Here is a 20,279-nt window from a genome sequence, read left to right as displayed (position 1 = left end):
ATCATAGAAACCAGGAAATGGCAAAGGAGAAATCAATCAGCTGTGTCAGGTACTGCTGAGTCAGGTAAAATGAGGACTGAAATGCATCCTTTGGATATAAGAGCAGGTAGTCATTGGTGACTAAGGCCAGAGCAATTCCAGTGGAGTGATGTGGGTGGAGGTCTGCTTGCAGTGAGCAGAGTAGTAAACTGGAGGTGAGAAGGTACAGTCGGCAGATTTAGATTTAATTTCAAAGAACTGGATGACAGGGAGTAGACAGGTGGACAGTAGCTTAAAGGGGAACCACCAAAATTTTTTTTAATATGGGAAGTAATAAATCATGCTTGAATGCTCTTCAGAGGACATGCAAGGGAGAGCTCTCAAGGACCCTTGATAAGCAGGCTGGGTGGAATCCAGAGCAGATCCAACAGAGGCACTAGGGAGGAGAGGAAGGAAGTAGATGCTGCTGTGCCCGGAGATTTGGTGGTGTGAAAACAGAGCAGCTCACATTTTTCAATGCAGTGTACTCTCAAGGTCATCACCTGAAAATGAGCTGATAAACGAATGTTATGTGAGGTAGGCATGCCTAGGGAAATCTAAATTTTTGTTTCTGTGCTATCAAGGGCCTATATGATGTACACAGATAAAAGCAGAGTTGAATATGACTTTTCTATTCTCAGTGTACACTTGATGTTGATATTTGCATCCTTTAAATTCATGGCTTTAAAAAAGATACTAGACCCATCAGTAGCCTGCAAGCTCCTTGATAGGAATCAAGTCTTATTCTACCTGGTATCCCAAGTTCTTAGGACTAAGCCTGTCACCTAGGAGGCCTTCAAAAATGTTCGATGTATAAATGAAAGAGGGAATATCTACTTAGAAATGAAGTATTACATCTAGATACAAAATCATATCTTTGTAGTAAAACTGTGTTACCTTGCAAATTGATTTATATTGGTTTTGAAATAATCCAAATTATTTTAAATATAGGTGAGAGTAAATTGTGTTCTAGGCAACACTAAAAATATCAGGAGATGCAAATCCACTATAGCATCTTTATTGTTTTCTACTGAAAAGTACATATAGTACAAAAATATAGAATCATGTTATGGTATGGTCCAAATGATTAGTTATAGCTGCTAAAATACATGAAAAGTATTCATAAAGATTCTGCAGTTTTTCAAATAAGAATGATTAGAAACATTTTTTGAGATTATATTTAAAGACTACAGCATTTTTCTGTTTGTTATACTTTAACCACTGCTTCCCATCAGGAACTATTATAATAATGGTGTTTAAAAAATATGTGTATCTTCTATGTATTCGGCACTTTTATCTTGAAGGAAGACAGAACATCTTAAGGAAGCCCTCAGTTTCCTGTAATATCCACACTCATATTTTTTCAGGAACTCATTTCCTGTGTGGATTGTTTGGGCTATTTGCTTCCTTCTTTAAACTGCTAACAACTTTTTGCCTCTTCCTCTTTCCTCTGTAGAGGAAGTACAGGAGCTATACAGGAGAAAACTCAATAAATCTCTTTGCCTGGTATTAATTCTGATGAAACAGTCACAAGAAAGAGGTCAAAATAATGACTAAAACGAGGGTAGGAGAAATCTGTGGGAATTACGTACTGCCTTCCTGTTATCTACTATCATGAATCACTGAGGATTAAAGAGATAATCAACAAATTATGCATTGACTTATATAAAAGAGTTTTGAAATTCACCTCTCTCTCTGATACATACACACACACACTCATCAGAAATATACACATTAAATGATGTTATTCAAATAACAGTGCTAATGATTCTTACCGTTTGTTATGTAACCTGGTACGTACATAGCATGACTTCCTGGAATAGAGTGGGCTAGGGCACTTATGCTGGGAGAATGATTGACATGCACTTTCAAGCTATATCTACCATTTACAGCAAAGGAGAAAAAATACCTCGAGTAAATTCCATCATTTTTTATAACATCAGCACCTGTTAATATAAAAAAAACTCAATGTCAATACTTATCACAGTTGATTATTAATATTTAATTAAATCATTTAAAATAAGATTTATTCCCCTTGTTCTTCTAATTTTAGCATATGCTGTTATGCTCATAGCTACTTTTGATATTATCAGGTGATTAAAATTCCAACGGCTCCATAATTTCTCCTTGTGATTCCTTAACCTCTGAAAAATTATTTTCTAAAAGTGAATGAGTTGTACCTGCTTCAGTGCTAATAAAGCATTTAATAATCACCTTTAGCACTCTCCTTCCTATCACTGAAAATAATACTAGGTTTTCATAGAAACCAAGCACATTCTTAAGCTTATATATAGTCACACACCTTTTTGAGATAAAAGCTACTCTGCTCCCAGTGAATAAATATATATGTACATATACATACTTTCATGCAATTTCAAGGGGTTTATGAACACCCTGAAGCCCTGATGAAAAAAAAAAAAAACTTTGGTAGTTGATATAATAGTGTGAAATTAATTTCCTCATTAGAGGATATGTGGGTTGTTCTAGATTCGAAGGTGCTCATTGACTTGGAGTTTGACAGGCTTTGGTTCTGTCTACTTCGGGAGGATGTGCCTTGCTTCAGGAGGCATTCTAAAATCTTGCCCAGTGCTAGACTTCTTTCCTTTTGCATTGGTCCTCAGAGAGTCATTCAGTTCCAAACCAAGCCCATGACTGAATGGCAGCAAGGCCTAGATTCCAGGGCAGCCATGCGAGGTGCAGCTTAGCCCAAGTGCAGATCACATTCACTGTTCAAGTGCAAGTGGCCACATGGGGCAAGCAGCTTGTCCTATTCTATGGTCAATTCACTTCTCACACCTCACATCCAGCCCTGTTCTCTAGCATTTCATCATCACTAAAGTGCTCTAGAATCCTCACTAGAGAGGCAGGTCTGCTCCTTCACATGAGAAAAATAGGAGTATATTTTATTAAAATAAAAAACGCTAAGCACCTTATGATCACAGTAGTTTTAGAAACCTTTTTTATCTACTGGAAAGAAATCAGATCTTGATATTTAGTGGTTTAATGATTAATAAGGTCTATCTTTGTTGAGAAATGATAAAGAAAAATCTCTTCCTGCCACGGTTACCACTGCCACCTCTTTTAATCATTGAGTCAGAAAGAAATGGGAAAGAACACTGGCTTGGGTGTCAGGGGACTTGTTTTAAGGTCTGGATCTGCCACAGTAGCTGTGAAACAATCCCTCTGAGCCTCAGTTTTCTCATCTATAAAATGGGGATAACATCTCACAGGGTGGTTGTGATGATTATTTGAGAGTGTGCATGAGAAAGTATATTTAAAATTATAAAGCGTTTTATATTGTTCATTAATTTTATTAGCAGATAAGTACTATTTCCATTATAAACATAAGTATTAGACAACTATGTGCATGTGTGTTAAGTACAGGGGAAAAATCTAAATTTACACTTCAATGTTTAAACAACCTTTTCATTGTTTCTTTCATCAGGGTATAAATTTTGACATCAAACAAACAGAATAGTTCCAGGGAATAAATATAAAAGCCTATTGAGGTGCTCTTTCCTAAGACAGCAGGATCTGTTCCCAGGCCAGCCCACAGGCTGGGGCTAGGGAGGAACATTCTGCAAAGTGTATTTTTGGACTGTATACAAAAAGTGAAAGGTGTGGCCAGGAATAAGCAATCAGAGTCTGAGAAGTTTGTTTGGATCCATTCCAGTAGGCAAAATAAGAGGACTTGTCTAGTATCCTCTGAGGTGGCCTTGAACTAAAATCCTTTAAATGAACTTTTGTTTCATAAATGTCATACAAGATTGCCATGGCAAGATACTAATGGGTTGCCAAACATAAGACTCATTTTTTTTAACTTTTAATTGGTTTATTATTATAATTGCTTATACTTAATTGGTATATACATTTATTTCTTTAATCTATTTATTATTCTCTACAAACAACGCATTGCCTCATAGCCTACACGTAGGGCAGACCACATTAAAGCACCTCAGAACAAAATTCTGCCTGAAGTTATGGGCTCAGGAGAATCACAGCAAAATAACCTACAGAGATTTTTCACATAAATTGTCTTGTTTTAAACAAACATAAGACTCTTAAAATATTTTTATCTTTGAAACAACAAAGAGAAGGAATATGATTTTACTGGTAGATCAAACATTGGGGCTGCCAACATAAACTTTGAGGTCTATTGTCATTCTGAGAATTTAGTTTAGGAAAAGAACAGAAGAGAAAAGATAAAACAACAAAGGAGTTTGTTTTTAAAAGTTAAAACAAGTTAGTCAGAAAGAGTCCAAGTGCTGCTCGTTGTCCAGATTGATGCTGTGGTGTCTGTGAGGTATGATGATGAAGTTCTGAACTCTCTCTGTGCAGAATGAGTGCTTTGAAGTAGGGTTTTGTTTTGTTTGACTTTGTTTTCCCAGTGGTGGGGAAATCTCTATCCTGATTCCACTAAGCTTGCTGGCCTGGTCTTCTTGTTACCAAATAACACATGTAAAAGGCCATGGCTCTATTCTCTCATCAACCCAGCTACTTGGCTAAAGAACAGTCTATGGTCAACTCAATTTCCAATTTTCTCTTTAACAGCCGGGCAAAAGAAGAAGAAATGGATTAACTGTCATTGCATCTCCCTTTTGGGGTTTTCATTTGCTATTTTAATTGTCCAATATGATTATTTCAGTGAATAGGAAAACTGGTGAATCCTAAAGGAATGTGGGCATGCCTGTTCCCAAGTGGCCTTACTAAGTGTGGTCAGTGTCACTGGACAAGTGGAAGCCTAGGTGTCGGGCGACTTCCTCCCTCCATTCTGCTCACACACAGCCACTCTGAGGAGCCTCAAGGAGACTCTCTTTTCCCAAGTTCACATTTGCTTTCCCTGTGCAGGTGGAGACCTGTAGCTACTTAGTATGTCAGTGAGTCCATGAGAATTTGAGATTCTCATAAGATTGGGTGAGAAAAATAATTGAATTGGAAGAATTTTAAAGATAAACTTAATCTTGATACTGCAGCATCAGAACAGCTCTTGAGAACATGAAAAATTACATGATATTCCTGTTACCTGCTCCATCATCAAAAAGTTTCAGCGTAACAGGATCTGCAGTCTCTGACTCAATTGTAGCAGTTACAGTGGCATTGAGAATGGGATAAAACCCCTTTCTCACAATTGCATAAATTGTCACAGGATGGGGAAAATGGGTGCTGTCTCTTTCCACAAAGGCTTCCACAGTGGCAGGGGGCATGGCTGAGCGGGAGGCACCAGAGGTCACTGTCACTTTCAAGGCTTGAGGAGAATGATGGGTATTGTTCAGTGTGTAAGTCCATAGCCCAGGCTGCAAAACAAAGACTTCGTTTGTCAAGTGTGAAGAAAAAAATCAACCCTCATTTTAAAGTGTAAACTTAACCTCGTAGGGTTTTTTGTTCTTGTTTTGTTGATATTGCATTTTCTAAAATACTACAAAAGAATATCAGGAAGAGTAATGTTGGTTAAGAGATAACTAAATTCAGTATTTACATGGCTTTCACTGTACCACCCACTTTCATTGTTAGGTAACTCTTTAGGGAATTAGACCCTGAATTTATTTTTGGGGAAGGACACATCTTGATTCACATTTTTAGAGGATAACAATGTGTCCAGCTTCAAAGTCCTTGGCAAATATTAATCTGAGCCCCTTCATCCTACAGGAGGTTCAACGTTTTTATTCCTTTTATATAATGGAGAAAATTACAGCAAATTAAGTGGACAATTATGATTTATGTGGATAACCTGGAATAAAAGGCAACAGTATCCTTCCTGCCCTCCACTTCCTTTAATGCTCCCATGACCAGAAATCTCAAGCAACAAAATCCACATACACGGGCTTCCCTGGTGGCGCAGTGGTTGGGAGTCTGCCTGCCAATGCAGGGGACGCGGGTTCGTGCCCCGGTCCGGGAGGATCCCGCGTGCCGCGGAGCGGCTGGGCCCGTGAGCCATGGCCACTGAGCCTGTGCGTCCGGAGCCTGTGCTCCGCAATGGGAGAGGCCACAACAGTGAGAGGCCCGCGTACCGCAAAAAAAAAATTAAAAAAATAATAGAACGAAAAAAACAAAAAACCCACATACACTATTAGGGACCAAGAAAAGGAACACTATTTTTAATAGATCAGGATTGCACAATGTCTATGTTGAGTAATTTATAGAAGTATTGCTGAATGCCATTCTCCTTATCTGTCTGGGCTGCCTGGGGGAAACCTGGAAACAAATGTCTGAAAGAAAAAAGCTTAAACTACAGTGTAGCAGAAATTTGTTCTTTTGATAAAATTGTACATAAGTATTCCTTTTTTCCTAATTCCTGCTGCTGCTCCTTCTTAAATCGTGGAAGTAGCAGGAGGAACACAATCAAGCAGGATGAAGAAGAGAGAAATCAGTGGGTTAAGGTTTGACTCTGGAAAGTTAAGATGCCACACCCTATCCAGTCTTCTTCTTGGGATTCATGTGGTCTGCCATTTAACAGTGAAGTCACAATTCAAGCATCAAGATTATCTATCTATCTGGGTTTTTTCTGCTTGGTTTTGTTTTGTTTTTTGTAATCATAACATTAGTAACAGACACGTGGTGGAAACCTCCACATGAAAACTCCTCTGTGGGTGTAAGAAGTGTTTTGATACGGGGCACCTAATCCAGACAAAGGGGTCAGGCAAAAGCAGCAAGAAGTAGGTAAAGTGTTCCTGGTCCTTGTGCACAGGTGTGAAAGGAACATGATGCGTTTGGAGAAAAGTTAAGTAGGGGCAGAGCACAGGGTGTTTGGGAGTAGGGTTAGGAGATAAGTTTGGGGTTGGGGAGTAAGAGGTACAAACTAGGGTGTAAGATAGGCTTAAGGATGTATTGTACAACATGGGGAATGTAGCCAATCTTTTGTAAAAACTATAAATGGAAAGTAACCTTTAAAAATTATATAAAAATAAAGCTTTTCTAAATTAAAAAATAATTTTTAAAAGAGTTAAGTTTGGGCAGAAGCCAGAACGTGAAGGGCTTAGTATATACTAATAACCACATGGATTTTATCCTGAGACCGTCAAAGAGTTTTGAGTAGGAGACAGGTTTGATCAGATTTGTGCTTCAGAAGGATCACTCTGATAAAGGTGTTGGGAGAGAAGGATGCTAGACCAGAGGAAGGAAGGCCAAGCAGAGGCTATCAACAGTGATCCGGGGGGTGGGGGGGTGGGGGGGGAGGGCCAACAGACCTGAAGAGGGATTGCATTCAGGCAATGCACAGCCTTCCTGTGTACTGTTTCTTCTGTCCAGAATGTTATTCATACCTCTGGCCCCTTAGGCCTCCACATTTCCATTTTGATGTCTTCACTTCCAGGAAGCATTCTCCTTCCCCCACTGCCTGCACATGCCCCCTGTGTGCTCTGAGTACCCTGTTCTTATTCTTATTATGGCACTTTATTGTAAAGCACCTAGAACAAGACCCTGCACATAGTAGGTGCTCAAAAACATATATATTCCACGTATTTATATTATAAATTCTAAGTAGAGGGTTTTTTCTAAGTATTCGATACAGATTTTGTAAAGAAGGAAGTAAGCAAAAAGAAATTATTTGTACTACATAAATACTAATTTCCACTGTTGAAGTGAGAAGCCTTTGGTATCCATTATTTAAAGTTTTGAACATACCTTAGTAGTTCCTCTTAAATTTTGAACATTCAAAAAATCCCTCATAAATTTAAAGTAAAATTTTGATATATTCGAATAGGATTTCCTTTACACAATGCATTTAATTCTGTGATCCATCTGAAAGTCACGTAGTTGACTAAACGTTGTCATTACGAACAAGCTTACAATACCTACCTTAGCAGTTCCTGGAATCCAGAGGCGAGCAGTCCGAAAAGCTAGATTGGTGGTAAAATCATCTGTGTAGTATTTTCTTCCATTAGGATCAAATAATACAATCTCAGGGGGACCACTGGTCTGCCATGTGACTAGAAAGGTAGTGTCATTGCCCACACTGTGATCCACAGTCACAGTGTTTTTCAGTTGATGGTGACGTTTAACATATTCACCTATACTTTCAAGCTGTTCGAGAGAATATACATGTGAAAGTTTCTAGCATATGCATAATCATTCCATTTTTCCTTTATTTTTATGACAAATAAAAATGAATTGGCAAAAATAAAAAAACTAACTTGGACATGTCCTATATTTACATAAATTATTTTTCATGTAAAAATACTTTGCTTAAGCAAAGTGTTATAAGTACAGTAGATATAAAATATTTTGTTATAGCTAGTACATGTCACTTCATTAATCTTTATCAAGAGATTTCAGCTGTTCTCATACTTCTCTCTTATCCAAATCAACATTAGCCTCGGAGCAGCAATTAAAACAAGCTTTTTTTTTTGACTTTTTTTGTGAATGTGCTCTAATTAATTTGTGTATAATCTGTCCAGATACCTTTATGTATTTTAATAAGAAATCAGACATTGGGTTTCAGCGGGGTTTAGTACATTTAAAAAAATCATTTAGTCATGATTTAAGCTGTGTGCACTTAAATAAGCTGTATGTGCACTTTGTGTGTGCGTGTGTGTGTGTGTGTGTAACATGCACCAAGTGCATACAGATGCTGGGCACTGTGCTAAATGCTTTACGTGTATTATCTAACCCAATCCTTATGAAAACCCTCTGAGATAAGTGCTATTGTTACCCACATTTCCCAGATGAAATGACAGGCTTAGGGAAGTAAGCTGTCCAAGGTCACACAGCAAGGAGGTGAAACAGGCATAGAGCCCAGGCTGGCTGACACCAGAACCCCTGCGTTTAATTGCTGTGTATTCACAAAGAATACCAGTCTATAAATAACTTTGAAAAATCATATTTATTAAATAAAGACATTAGCAACACTGTAAAATTGCTCAGACTTGTAAAGAATGTAAAATTCTGTTGGTGGATGACAGCAAAGACATTGCGGATTATTTGTTCAACTCAATTGAACAAGTGTCCGTGGACTGCTAATTACTGTGCCACGTTCCATGCCGGGCTCTGAGCTGTTGAAGGGGGTTAGATGTAGTTTCTGCCCACAGTCTAGAGGGGCTAATGACATGCAAATAACTGGGGAGAGGTGGCCAACTCTGGGAACCAATTTGAGTCATATGAATAATGTTTTGCTAAATTTGTTTTACTTTTTTAAACATTTCTTTTTATTTCATATTATTAAAGAGAAAATCAAGGGTAGAAAGATTATTCAGAAGAGCCAATGGTAGTCTAATCTAAAATATACATTATCACTTAAAATTCACCTTTTCCTACTTCTAATGACAGAATTGTGGTTATTGCCTTTACTCTGTACATATAATCTTCATGTTAAATATTTTCTAAGAATAATTTACTGATTTCATTGCTCCCATCAAGCCATTAACTTGGCAGGTTCACTTACCATCTGTGAGGAAACAGCAGGTGAAATTTTATTCAAAACATTATTCAGTTATATTCAAAATATCTTTAAAGTACTTTGAAAGAAAAATAAATTGGCCCTTTGAAAAAAATGACTTGATTAAAGGAAGATTTTGTGAGCAAAATCAAATAAATTGTGGTAGTTGGAGAGATCTTTAGGAATTTCTAGAATTGAACGAAATAGTTGATACTTTTTATATGAGGGAGGAGCTTCAAGGAAGTTTTTAAAGAAGCAAAATAAAATGGATTCTGATTGATGGCAAGTTTGAACTAAAACTAAAGCCACTGATTCTTATTTTAATTCTGGACCTTACCTCTACCCCATGTCCCACCCCCAACCCCATTTTGAGCCACAAGGAAGGAGCAAACTCTGCTATAGACCTTGAAAAGCTGAAGTAGCAATTACAGAAAATGACTCCTAGGGCTGAGAAGTAGACATCAGGTAAAGATGAAGCCTGGTTCTGGTGATGTCAAGAAGCTCACTAAAAGCCTTCTTTTAATGTAACAAGGACTGTTACATATTCAAATAAGGTTAATGAGACAGCACAATTCATCTATTTTCCTTGCTCCCTCTCCCCTCTCCCCTGTCTGTAAATATAATATTGAGGAAATTCTGACCTGAATATGTTGTTGAAAAATGTTTCCGGTTCCAGAGGAAATTCTACTGAAAGCATCAAGCATGCTATTGGAGTTGGATTTATCTGGAACAAAGAACTTTAAACCTCCTGAAATACACAATTGGGATGTTAGCTATTAAAATGTATAAAGTAAAACAAAAGATAAAGTGATAGACCTTTTCTAACAAACTTCCTTTGCTTAAGAGGGTGAGTTTGGGGAAAGCAGGAGCTGTGCTTGACTTGCTTTGCACAGCATCCTATACGACCACATGGTGAGCAGGCACCCCAAGGCAGTGGTTTTGTTTGTTCTATTCACAGCTGTAATTGTAGGGTCTAGAGCTCTACCCAGTATGTGATAAAAACTCAATAAATATTTATTGAAAATAAATATTTATTGAAATCAATAAATATTTAATTAAGGTAATTCTTAGACAATCTAGGTTAATTTCTACCCATTTATATTGCTATATATTTACATTTACATTCTGAAAACATTATTTTCAAACATAATTCAATAAAACCTAGCTTTCAGTTTTCAAGTTAGCATATGCATTTTTTATTCAATGTGAGGAATATAAGATAAAATTATTCTGTGCCTCATTTAGAACAAAAAAAGATACGTGTGTAATATTGTATGTCTCCTTATCATAGAAGTTAGTGCATTTAAACATACTTTTAGCTCCATGATTATACATGCTCAGGCTGGTTTAACAAAGAAGTAATAATAATATTTTCATTAGGTGTATATAATTGGCACTTTCTAAGGAAAGTATAAAAAAGCAAATTTTTGACAGAATTTAGCAATGACTTTGTTTTGTGTTTTTTCTTAAGAAAACTGTTCATAGTTTTTTCAATTAAGCCATGTATTCTGTTGACATAATCTGAGTTTCATGGTGGTTCTTTGAATATTCAAGTTGAAAGGAAATGCTCTAAAACATGTTGCTAGAAATTTACCTACCTGTAAGATGTGATAATTCCTCCAGGTTTTTGACTGCAGATGAACCCAGGGCAATGGTATGAATAGTTGAACCACTGCTGAGCACAGTGAGGAAGCAGTTGGTGACATGCTCATCATCTCCACTGGTCACTAGTATCATCACAGAGCCGAAGGCTTTTCCATTCAGTTTTTCAACCATCTGAACACAGGGTATCATTCATTTGGAAGGAAATGTGATTCAGATTGCCTTATTGAGCAGAAGAATTCACTCTCATTCCAAATTCCCCACCAGAGGGGCATATTCCTCTTCCAGGTCCTTTCTAACTTCCCACACTCTCCATGCCCATCTCCACTCAGTCCTCACCTCACCCCATCACAGCACTTGTCACCCTACATGCCATTGCCTGCTTACTCATGGATAGGACTTCTTCCTGTTCAAATCACTATGAGATACCCCTAGTTTAGAATAGTGTCTATCATAGAGGATGTGGGAGAACATTATTATGTGAGATCCTTACTTCTGAGATCCAATAAGTGGCCAATAAAAGGACCTTAAGCAGTGTTTCTCAACCTTGGCTATACACTGGAATTGGATGAGAACTTGAAAATTTTTTAATGGCCAGCTCACACCCAAGATCAATTAAATCAGAATCTCTGGGGGTGAGATGCAGGCATTGGAATTTTTGAATCCCCAGCTGATTTCAATGCGCAGCCAATGTTGAGAAACTCTTGGCTGTAGAAAGTAACAGTTGCAATTGTGTTCTGCCCGCTACCAGATGTTTAACACATGGCTGTATCCTCAGTGTCGAATCCACACTTATGCTGATTTAGATGAACTCCGTTATTCTTGAAACATACCTCTGACCTTAACTGATATTCATATGCTTGAGGTCTGGTATGACTATAGGCAGGAGGCCAGACATGCTGATTTTGATTGGAAAACCCAAGGGTAACAACAGCCACAGATGGAACTGTCCCAGATGGATAGGGACAGTGTTAGAAATTTTTCTGATGATGCTGAAGTCCCCCAGCCTATAATTGAATAATTGTATTCAATTATTTACTCATTCCTTCAAGAAATTTTTCTTAAGCAAATATTACATGCCCTTTACTAGGCACAGGGGATTCAGTGGTGAGAAAGTCATGGTCCCTGACCTTAAAGATAATCCATCATCACTTTCCTATACTTGAGACTCATGACCATATTGTAACAGATTGCCCCACATCAGAAGCAACCTCAGATACAAAGTGAGGGAAAGGAAAGTGATGGGAAAGGAAAGTGATGGTGAGGCTTGGGGCGCTCTACTGTACCTCAAATCCCTTCTTCAGCCCTGAGCAGATGCTGGTTTCTGCTTCAGCTGACACAGTGGTAGGCAGATAGGAAACCAGCAGCTTTCGGTCATCATCATTGTTAATTTGGTGCAGCTGGGCTCTGATTGTCCCTTTGCTATTAAAAGTAGCAATGCCCACAAAGGTATGAATTTCAACAATCTGCATCAAGTAAAATTCTGCTGCTTGTTGCAGTTGAAGGAGTCTGTCAGCCTATGTTGCAAAAAGGAAAAAAGAAAGGTAACAACATTTGGTTGGTAGACAAAAGTATAACTAAGTAACTCAATTAGCAAATATCTCTGCTAATTCTTTAGAGATGTCAGACTCTGATTTTTTGAGTTGTAAAGATTGACACTATGCTAGAATATTGTTTGATTAAATGCAGGCTGAAAAATGAATGCTTTTCGGCAGGGGGGGGTTGGTTTGGAACTCTGCCCCTAAGAAGCTGTTCATGATTTACCATTCCATAAGAACACATACATCCACTATTTCTCTCCTACCTGATTCAAAGATCTGTAGAACCAATAGAGACTTGGTTTGTAATTTCTTCTTTTAAAATTCATCCTGGGTAAGAGGAAACATTGCAAAGATCTTATGGTAGAGAGGAACAGCAGTCAGGCATCTATCCTGGCACTACTCTCTGTTATCATGTTTATCTTAGGCTGGGCATTCCATCTGTAAAGTGAGGGTAATAATAATCTTTCTTACTTGCTAAAATAGAATTACCGTGAGGATCAACTGAGATATGTATATGACAATAGTTACACCTTGAATAAATATAAAGTAATGTTAGTGACCACATTTGGGCAGGTGATACTAGTGATGAGTTCATAAGGGTCACTTGTTTTGAAGGCTGTGGGAGCAGGAAGCTGAGCTTCAATGACCACCTGTTCAGTGATGATTGTGGTCTCTATCTCCAACCTAGACATCTCCCTTAATATCTGGACCTGCATTTCACACTGCTTAGGAAACACCACCAATTTAACCTCTCACAGGTATCTCAAACTCTATACACTTTGAATTCATTGCCCCCCTTCCCAAATATTGTTTCTCTTACAATATTGAGAGGTACATTGGTAGAGTGGATAAAACAAGGACTTTGAATCCTGCCTTCAACTTTTACTAGTAATGTGACCATAGAGAAATTACTTATCTCTTTTAGCTTCAGTTTTCTCATCTGCAAAATGGGTACATAGTAAGTACTTAGTAAATACTAAGTATTGCTAACAACATGGTCATGACCTCTACTCCTAACTAGTGAAGCCAGAAACCTGGAACTCTCTTTTATTACTCTTGTGTTACCAGCCTCCATATCCTTGAACAGGTCATATCCATACGTCTTAAATTTCTCTCAAATTCATACCATCATTCATTTCATCATTCGTTTTCATCTTATCTGTCATTTTTCTAGGCCAAGCCACTGTTAGTTATATCCATACCAATTGATGTACTTCCCCTGAAAAAAATTCTACTAATTCTGCCTCTCAGCCACCTGCATACACTATTCTCTTCACTGGAATGCCTCCCCTCACCTCATCCAACTGGCAAATATCTACTTATGCTTCAAGACTCAACTCCAAGTTCATCCTCTCAGTGAAGTCTTCCTCAGTCACTCTCCTATAACCCAGATGCTGCCAGTGCCTCCACAGCAATTCACACCTCTGTAGAGCCTTGTCACATTGTATTGTGTTTATTCACACGTGTGTGTTGTCTCCCTCATCAGATTGTGAGCATTTCAAAGCAGACTCTATTCTGTCATCTCTGTATCCCCCAAGTCAGCACAGTATAGGCACCTGATAAATGAATGGATGGTCTTGATGGTTCAGTGACACTATTGACAGGAAAAGGGAGAGAAGTTTTCTTTGCCATGAGCTTGCTACTGAAGGCTTATTTCTCTTCTACTTCTCTCAGGTCTTCTTTCAAGTACAACTATCTTTCCCTTTCACTCCATCTGTTCTTGCTCAACAGAGGCAGATAGTCAATATTAATTACTCTGAGATCATATTTGAAGGTCATAACCTAGTCAACTGCAGGTAGGCAAGATCACAAAATTATCTAGATGCTGAATGTATTAGTGGTATTCCTCATATTTTAGAGACAAGCCAAAACAGGCAAATTTTCCAGGACTACTGATCCAGAGAATACAAGAGGATAAACTCTCCCTTAGGACAAGTACTATAATAAAATAACAGTTGTCACTTATAAACCAAAAACTTCATATTCAGTATCTCATTTTCCCTTTCAACAACACTATGAAGTAGTTAGTGGTGCACTGGTAAAAGTTTAAAAACTGGCTTTCTGGTAAAAAGAGAAAGAGGGAGAACCCTGGATTTGTTGCAATTTCTATGGGGTAAATATTCTCACTGTGGCTGATTTAAGCTGTCAACCTGACATCGCTGAGTGCAAAGTTGGCAAGAGATATGTAGGAGCAGAGTCATAGAGATGATAGACCAGAAATAACCTCAGGAGCCTAGATCTGGGATCAGCAGACATTTTCTGTAAAGGATCCGATAGTAAATATTTTAGGCTTGGTGGGACATATATTGTCTTTTGCAACTACTTAACTCTGCTATTTTAGTACTGAAGCAGCCATAGATAATATGTAAACAAATGAGCATTGCTGTCTCCCAATAAAATTTTACTTATGGATGCTAAAATTTGAATTTCATATAATTTTCATGTGTCCTGAAATTTTATTATTCTCTTGATTTTTTTCTAAACCCATTCTTAATTTGCAGGCTATGCAAAAGCAGGTAGTTACTGACTCTGGGCATAGATAATAGTAAGAATAGTAGAAAAATAATTAGGAAGTAATGAGTTTTGAGCATTTATTATGCTTATTTCAATATATTTTATTTAATTATAACTCTACATAGTTTATTTTTTAATAATGGCTATATTTACAACTGGCTTGCAAATTTCTTGAAAATTTAACAATTGACTCCTGTGAGCCAGTATGAACTGTCTCTGTCACAACAATGAAATAGGTATTGTTATCTCTGTTTTACAGATGAGAAAACTGAGCTTCAGAGAGGTTATTTGCTCTTGATTACACAGACAGTAAATGAAGGAGCCAGGACTTAAAGCACATCTGCCTGATTCCAGAGACTAAACCTCTAATTACTGTCTAAGAATTCTGGAGCTTTGGAGAATGGGTTTCTAGAAGGCTGCCAGATTGCCAGATGAGTGAGATATGTTTCTCTGTACACAGTGATATGGAAAATACACACATAATGGATATGCACACTCACTGCAAACTCAGTCTATTGCCTCGGCCATGGTTGTTTACCAGTGAGTGGAATGTGGTCAGAAAGGAGCCTTCCGCTACATGTCAGAGTTTTGGAAAGGGTTTTGGTTGGAAAAGGTTGCAATTAGTAGCAATAATGAGGGCTGGGAATTACCTGTGGATTTCATTTATCTGTGTTATCTCAATATCTGGGCCACATTCTGAATTTGTTTCTCTCATACCCAAGAAGAGATGATGCCCATGACTATTCCAAACGTTTGGCCTCACCCTTCCCTTCCCTTACCCTCTGAAAAGAAAAAGAATTAAAAACTGATAGAAAAAAGTGATGGTTTACAACTATTTTGGTTCAAATGTTACCTTTGCCATCTTGCTGGACACATCCAGCACTAAACAGACCACTTTGTCGCCAGCCTGTATGAGAGAGAACGTGGGAGGAGGCGGAAGCTCAGTCCCTTTCATGGGAAAACTGTTATTAAAGTCGTCAGAGTCTGTGATTACATCCCACGTACTTCTGAGGCTGCACATTTGGTTCTGCAGGTTTGGAGCCTCTTGGTTGTGGGTACTTGCATTACAGAATTCAACCACCTTGAAAAAGAATAAAATAAAAGTACTCAGAAAATAATCAGAAAATAAAAGTACTCTTCTCACACTAGACATACTTCTCATTCTCAAGCAACTAAAGGTAAGAGGAAAGTTGAGCTGAAACATGAGAAATCAGAAGCGCTACAGCTATGTCCTTCTTTACTTCAAGAATGCCATTGAATTTACAGATAAACCTTGGCACCCTTTGCTTGAAACTCTGGCACGCATGTGGTACTGAGGTCAACCTCTGTTAAAGTTTTCTTGAGCTTAGGTAACAGAGAGTAGACCGTGTATAAATATCTTAGGCTTTAAAAAAATAAAACAAACTCTCAACTTCCTTAGCATGATAATGTGTTAAAGAAAACACCCCAGGAGATGTTATCTTATCTTGATCAGCCTATTCCTTGGAATGATATTTAATAACCACTGTACCTTTATCTATTGATCAATAAACCTATATTGAGCTAGTTCAAATATTGACCTCTGTAAGACTAGGATAAGGAGAAAACCAACTTAAATCTACTTCCTGATCTCTTTCCCCATTTGGAGATATAGCCATAATTCATACAATAATACTAAACCTTGGCAGCCCCTCTTTTAAAGGCATGATTTGCATTGCAAAGTAATGTGTTATCTACTTCCCAGTGGCTATATTCCTACAAACAGTAGATGCTTCCTGCTAACAGAGCTATGGAAGCTTAGAGGTAAAAGAAATCTTACAGATTCTCTAGCCCCAACTCTAATTTCTTAGAAAAGGAAGCTGAAGCTTCAAAAAGTTAGTAATTGCATAAGAACATGAGTTTCTTAGTAGGATGGGGAGATATGATAGAACCTGTTTTGTTGTTTTTGTCTGTATGTTTGTTTTTAACTCTTTTCTTTATATTTCATGACTATGGTTAGGAGATGGTAAAAGTTTTCTGACTGGATATTAATGAGTAGGTGTTTGAAATGACCAGAAAGATAGTACCTAGCCACAAACAATGTGGATGAAATAACATGGAATTAGCTTGGCTTCAGATATTAAAGCTGTAAATTAAATTAAAACCATAATGAATTGGACAAGAAATATGAAAAAGCACCTTAAAATTACAGATGACTCTTAGCCTTGACTAAAACCAGACTGAAGAAAAAAAAATTATCTAAAAAAAGAATGTGTCAATCCAAGGAACATTGGGTTAGTCATAGAAACAGAAAACTTCACAGAGACACTGCCCACAGTGTTCCCAGCTCAATGGAGAGGACGTGACCCACAGATGTGATGAAGTTGGAAAAATGTATCAGGTTATGAAGGCTGATGTGACTAAATCTCTGCATCTCCTAACTCCCTCCTTTCTGATTCCACACTCTCAAAATAGGCCTCTGGGTAGAATTTGGCTGTTCCGTGCTGCTTCTGTCAGAGAGAAAATGAACTGGCTAGAGAATGCGAGTGTCAGATCTCCATGACAGAGTACTCTTTTTAAATAATTTTAAAAATGTGTTCTGGATTCCTACACAAGTCTCTTGTCAGTTAGCGTGGAATACTGACAAGATTGAGTTTCTGAACCTGCGAAGCTAAGGATTAGTTGACTTCCCTTGGTAACACCTGACTTTTCTTTTTAAGTTCTAGAATATGCAAAACAAGGGAAAGAGAATTAGGGAATTCCATTAAAATAAGAGTGGTTTGCTACCTTAAATGAAGAAATATAATCATACGTTACATCCCTGTCATTAACCCAGTACACTTTCCTGTGAAAGGATATAGATGCACCACCATACGAGCAATTTATTTTGAAGACTCCAGGTTTCCCCTTGTTAAATCACCTTCCCTGGAGAGCACATAATCACTTTTCTAAAGGAAACAATTTTTACTGATCAGCTTGGACTGTCGAGGGGGGGCACTGAGTTTTTTTTTTTTAATCTGTAAAGTAAAAACTAGATGAACTCTAAGGTTCCCCAAGCTCTAAAATGTAGTGAATCTTTTTTTTTTTTTTTTTTTGACTACATTGGGTCTTAGTTGTGGCACACGGGATCTTTCATTGCGGCGCACAGGCTTCTCTTTCTGTAGTTTGGCATGCAGGTTTTCTCTCTCTAGTTATGGTGCATGGGCTCCAGAGTACATGGGCTCTCTAGTTGAGGCACGTGGGCTCAGTAGTTGTGGCACGCAGGCTTATTGCAGTGGCTTCTCTTGTTGCGGAGCACGGGCTCTAGGAGTGTGGGCTTCAGTAGTTGTGGCGCACGGGCTTAGTTGCCCCTCGGTATGTGGGATTTTAGTTCCCTGACCAGGGATTGAACCCTCCTCTCCTGCATTGGAAGGTGGATTCTTTACCACTGGACCACCAGGGAAGTCCCAAATGTAGTGAATCTTAATTGTCTTTTTGTTTAAATACTTAAAACATATCAGTCTATCTTGGGAAAAGATGGAATCTTGTAAGAGTTTGTTATTCTAAGGCCATACTTACAGAAGATAAACTTTGCATGAACATTATCGATGCAGTTGCATTTTGGGTGCTATTGTATATAAACATGCATCCTTCTTGGAGAATCTTGCTAATAATACAGTTTTCTTGGGGGCAAGGGCCTCTTTCACACAAGAAAATGCCTGTGATGTCAGATGAACACCTGAAATAGGAAGAGACATTGGGTCTGTTTTAGAAATGCTTATGTTTCTTTCTTATTGGCTCATAAAATAATTTGTTTCTAGGATCATAGATTGCTAGATACACAGAAGACATTTTAAAAACTATTAAGAAAGGTCATTAATTTACAAATGCACTCCACTTGATTTTAAAGCATTTGATTTTGATGAGAGGCTCTGTATTGCCAAGGGCTTTACCAGCTAAACAGGGTCAAAGCAAAAGTCACCGAGAAATCAACATGAACTTTTGGAGGCCTGAGGAAGGTCATGAGTGGTAGTATCCTGAATCAGGGCTCCTTTGAGTTCATTGCCATTGGACATCAGAGGAAGAAGAGAATGAACATCTAATGATGATATTTAAAAGGATTCCTTCCTATATAAGCAGTCTCAAATGCTGTCAATGGGATAAAAAACCATCTAAATTTTGGGAGAAGAATCAGTCAATATCTACCAAAATTACAGCTAAAATTACCCTATGACCTGGTAATTCTTGGAAGCTATTCAATAGATATACGGATCTGCCTGCATATAATGGAAATAACTTATTTATAGCATTATGACTTGTAGTAATAACAAAATATTGTGAACAACTCATTTGTTCAATAATAAGGGACTGGTTGAAAAATTATGGTATATCCATACAATGGAACACTATGCAATTAAAAGAAAGAAGAGTGAGGAAAAATATATATTCATATTTATTTGAATTTTCCTGAAGAAACACAGAAAAAATAAATGAGAAACTAATAAAAATGGTGATCTAGAGGGGATGAAAGGGAACAGGGTGAAGAGAGTGGTGGGAGTATGCTATATAAGAGTATAACTTTTTATATTGTTTTGGCATTTGACCACATAAATACTTACCAATTTTTTAAAAAATCCAATAAAACTGAAAATTGTCAGTTAAGTTTTGCAGCCATTATAAACTCTATTTTAGCGTAAAAACAAATAAACAGTGAATTTTAAACATGCAAAAAAACACTAACCTTGTTACTTTAATTTGATTTTGCCCATTTACGTAGAAAGGTTTCTCACTGTTATATTCATCAAACACACCCCAACGGAGATGAGCCCATTCGTGAACAAACACTCTGCCTGTGGAAGAGAGAGTTTTTGTTTTGAGTTCCTAAAATTTCAGCAATATACCTTGCTAATCAGTGAATACGTAACATCACCTGACTATATATACTCATTCTGAAGGGTTGACGTGCAATTCTTGCTTCCACTTTCCTCTTCCCCACCCCGTTCCCATCCCCTTCTGCTTTACCCCCACCATCGTAAAAGAGGCAGTGTGAAAATATGTTTAGTCCTGGAGTGCAAACCAGTGATTTACCTGTTGCATATCTGTTTGAAATTAGTGAGGAGTCTCACATTCTCTCATTTCCCTAAGGAAGCTGCCTAAGGTTTTCTATTTAGCTTTATACATGCCTATAAGTTCAGGATTCTGGGAAAGGAAAAGAAGCATATGGACTGAATGTTCAATTCAATGGACTGAATGTGTATGTCCCCCCAGAATTCATATGTTGAAATCCTGACCCACAA

At 37.7% G+C, this 20,279-nt stretch overlaps 1 protein-coding gene across 2 annotated transcripts in view; it reads right to left on the bottom strand.

The window, feature by feature from the left end:
* The window catches only part of CLCA2 (chloride channel accessory 2), a 37,614-nt gene that overhangs the window by 10,586 nt on the left and 6,749 nt on the right, over positions 1-20,279 (bottom strand). The window contains exons 4-12 of one of the 2 annotated variants that reach the window (XM_027114239.1): positions 19,724-19,832; positions 18,562-18,721; positions 15,899-16,126; positions 12,277-12,507; positions 10,987-11,164; positions 10,030-10,136; positions 7,813-8,037; positions 5,042-5,312; positions 1,794-1,964 (exon numbers count right to left, since the gene is read on the bottom strand). In XM_027114239.1, coding sequence (XP_026970040.1) covers positions 1,794-1,964; positions 5,042-5,312; positions 7,813-8,037; positions 10,030-10,136; positions 10,987-11,164; positions 12,277-12,507; positions 15,899-16,126; positions 18,562-18,721; positions 19,724-19,832 — 1,680 coding nt within the window. The remainder of the gene's footprint in view (positions 1-1,793; positions 1,965-5,041; positions 5,313-7,812; positions 8,038-10,029; positions 10,137-10,986; positions 11,165-12,276; positions 12,508-15,898; positions 16,127-18,561; positions 18,722-19,723; positions 19,833-20,279) is intronic. The other variant, XM_027114240.1, reaches the window with a different exon arrangement.

The sequence above is a fragment of the Aethalodelphis obliquidens genome, unplaced genomic scaffold (genome assembly GCF_003676395.1).
Source record: "Aethalodelphis obliquidens isolate GAN/ISIS:26980383/991018 unplaced genomic scaffold, ASM367639v1 scaffold13, whole genome shotgun sequence".
NCBI classification, from domain to species: domain Eukaryota; kingdom Metazoa; phylum Chordata; class Mammalia; order Artiodactyla; family Delphinidae; genus Aethalodelphis; species Aethalodelphis obliquidens.
Note: the sequence above shows the minus strand (reverse complement) of the source record. Positions and strands in the feature narration are given on the sequence as shown.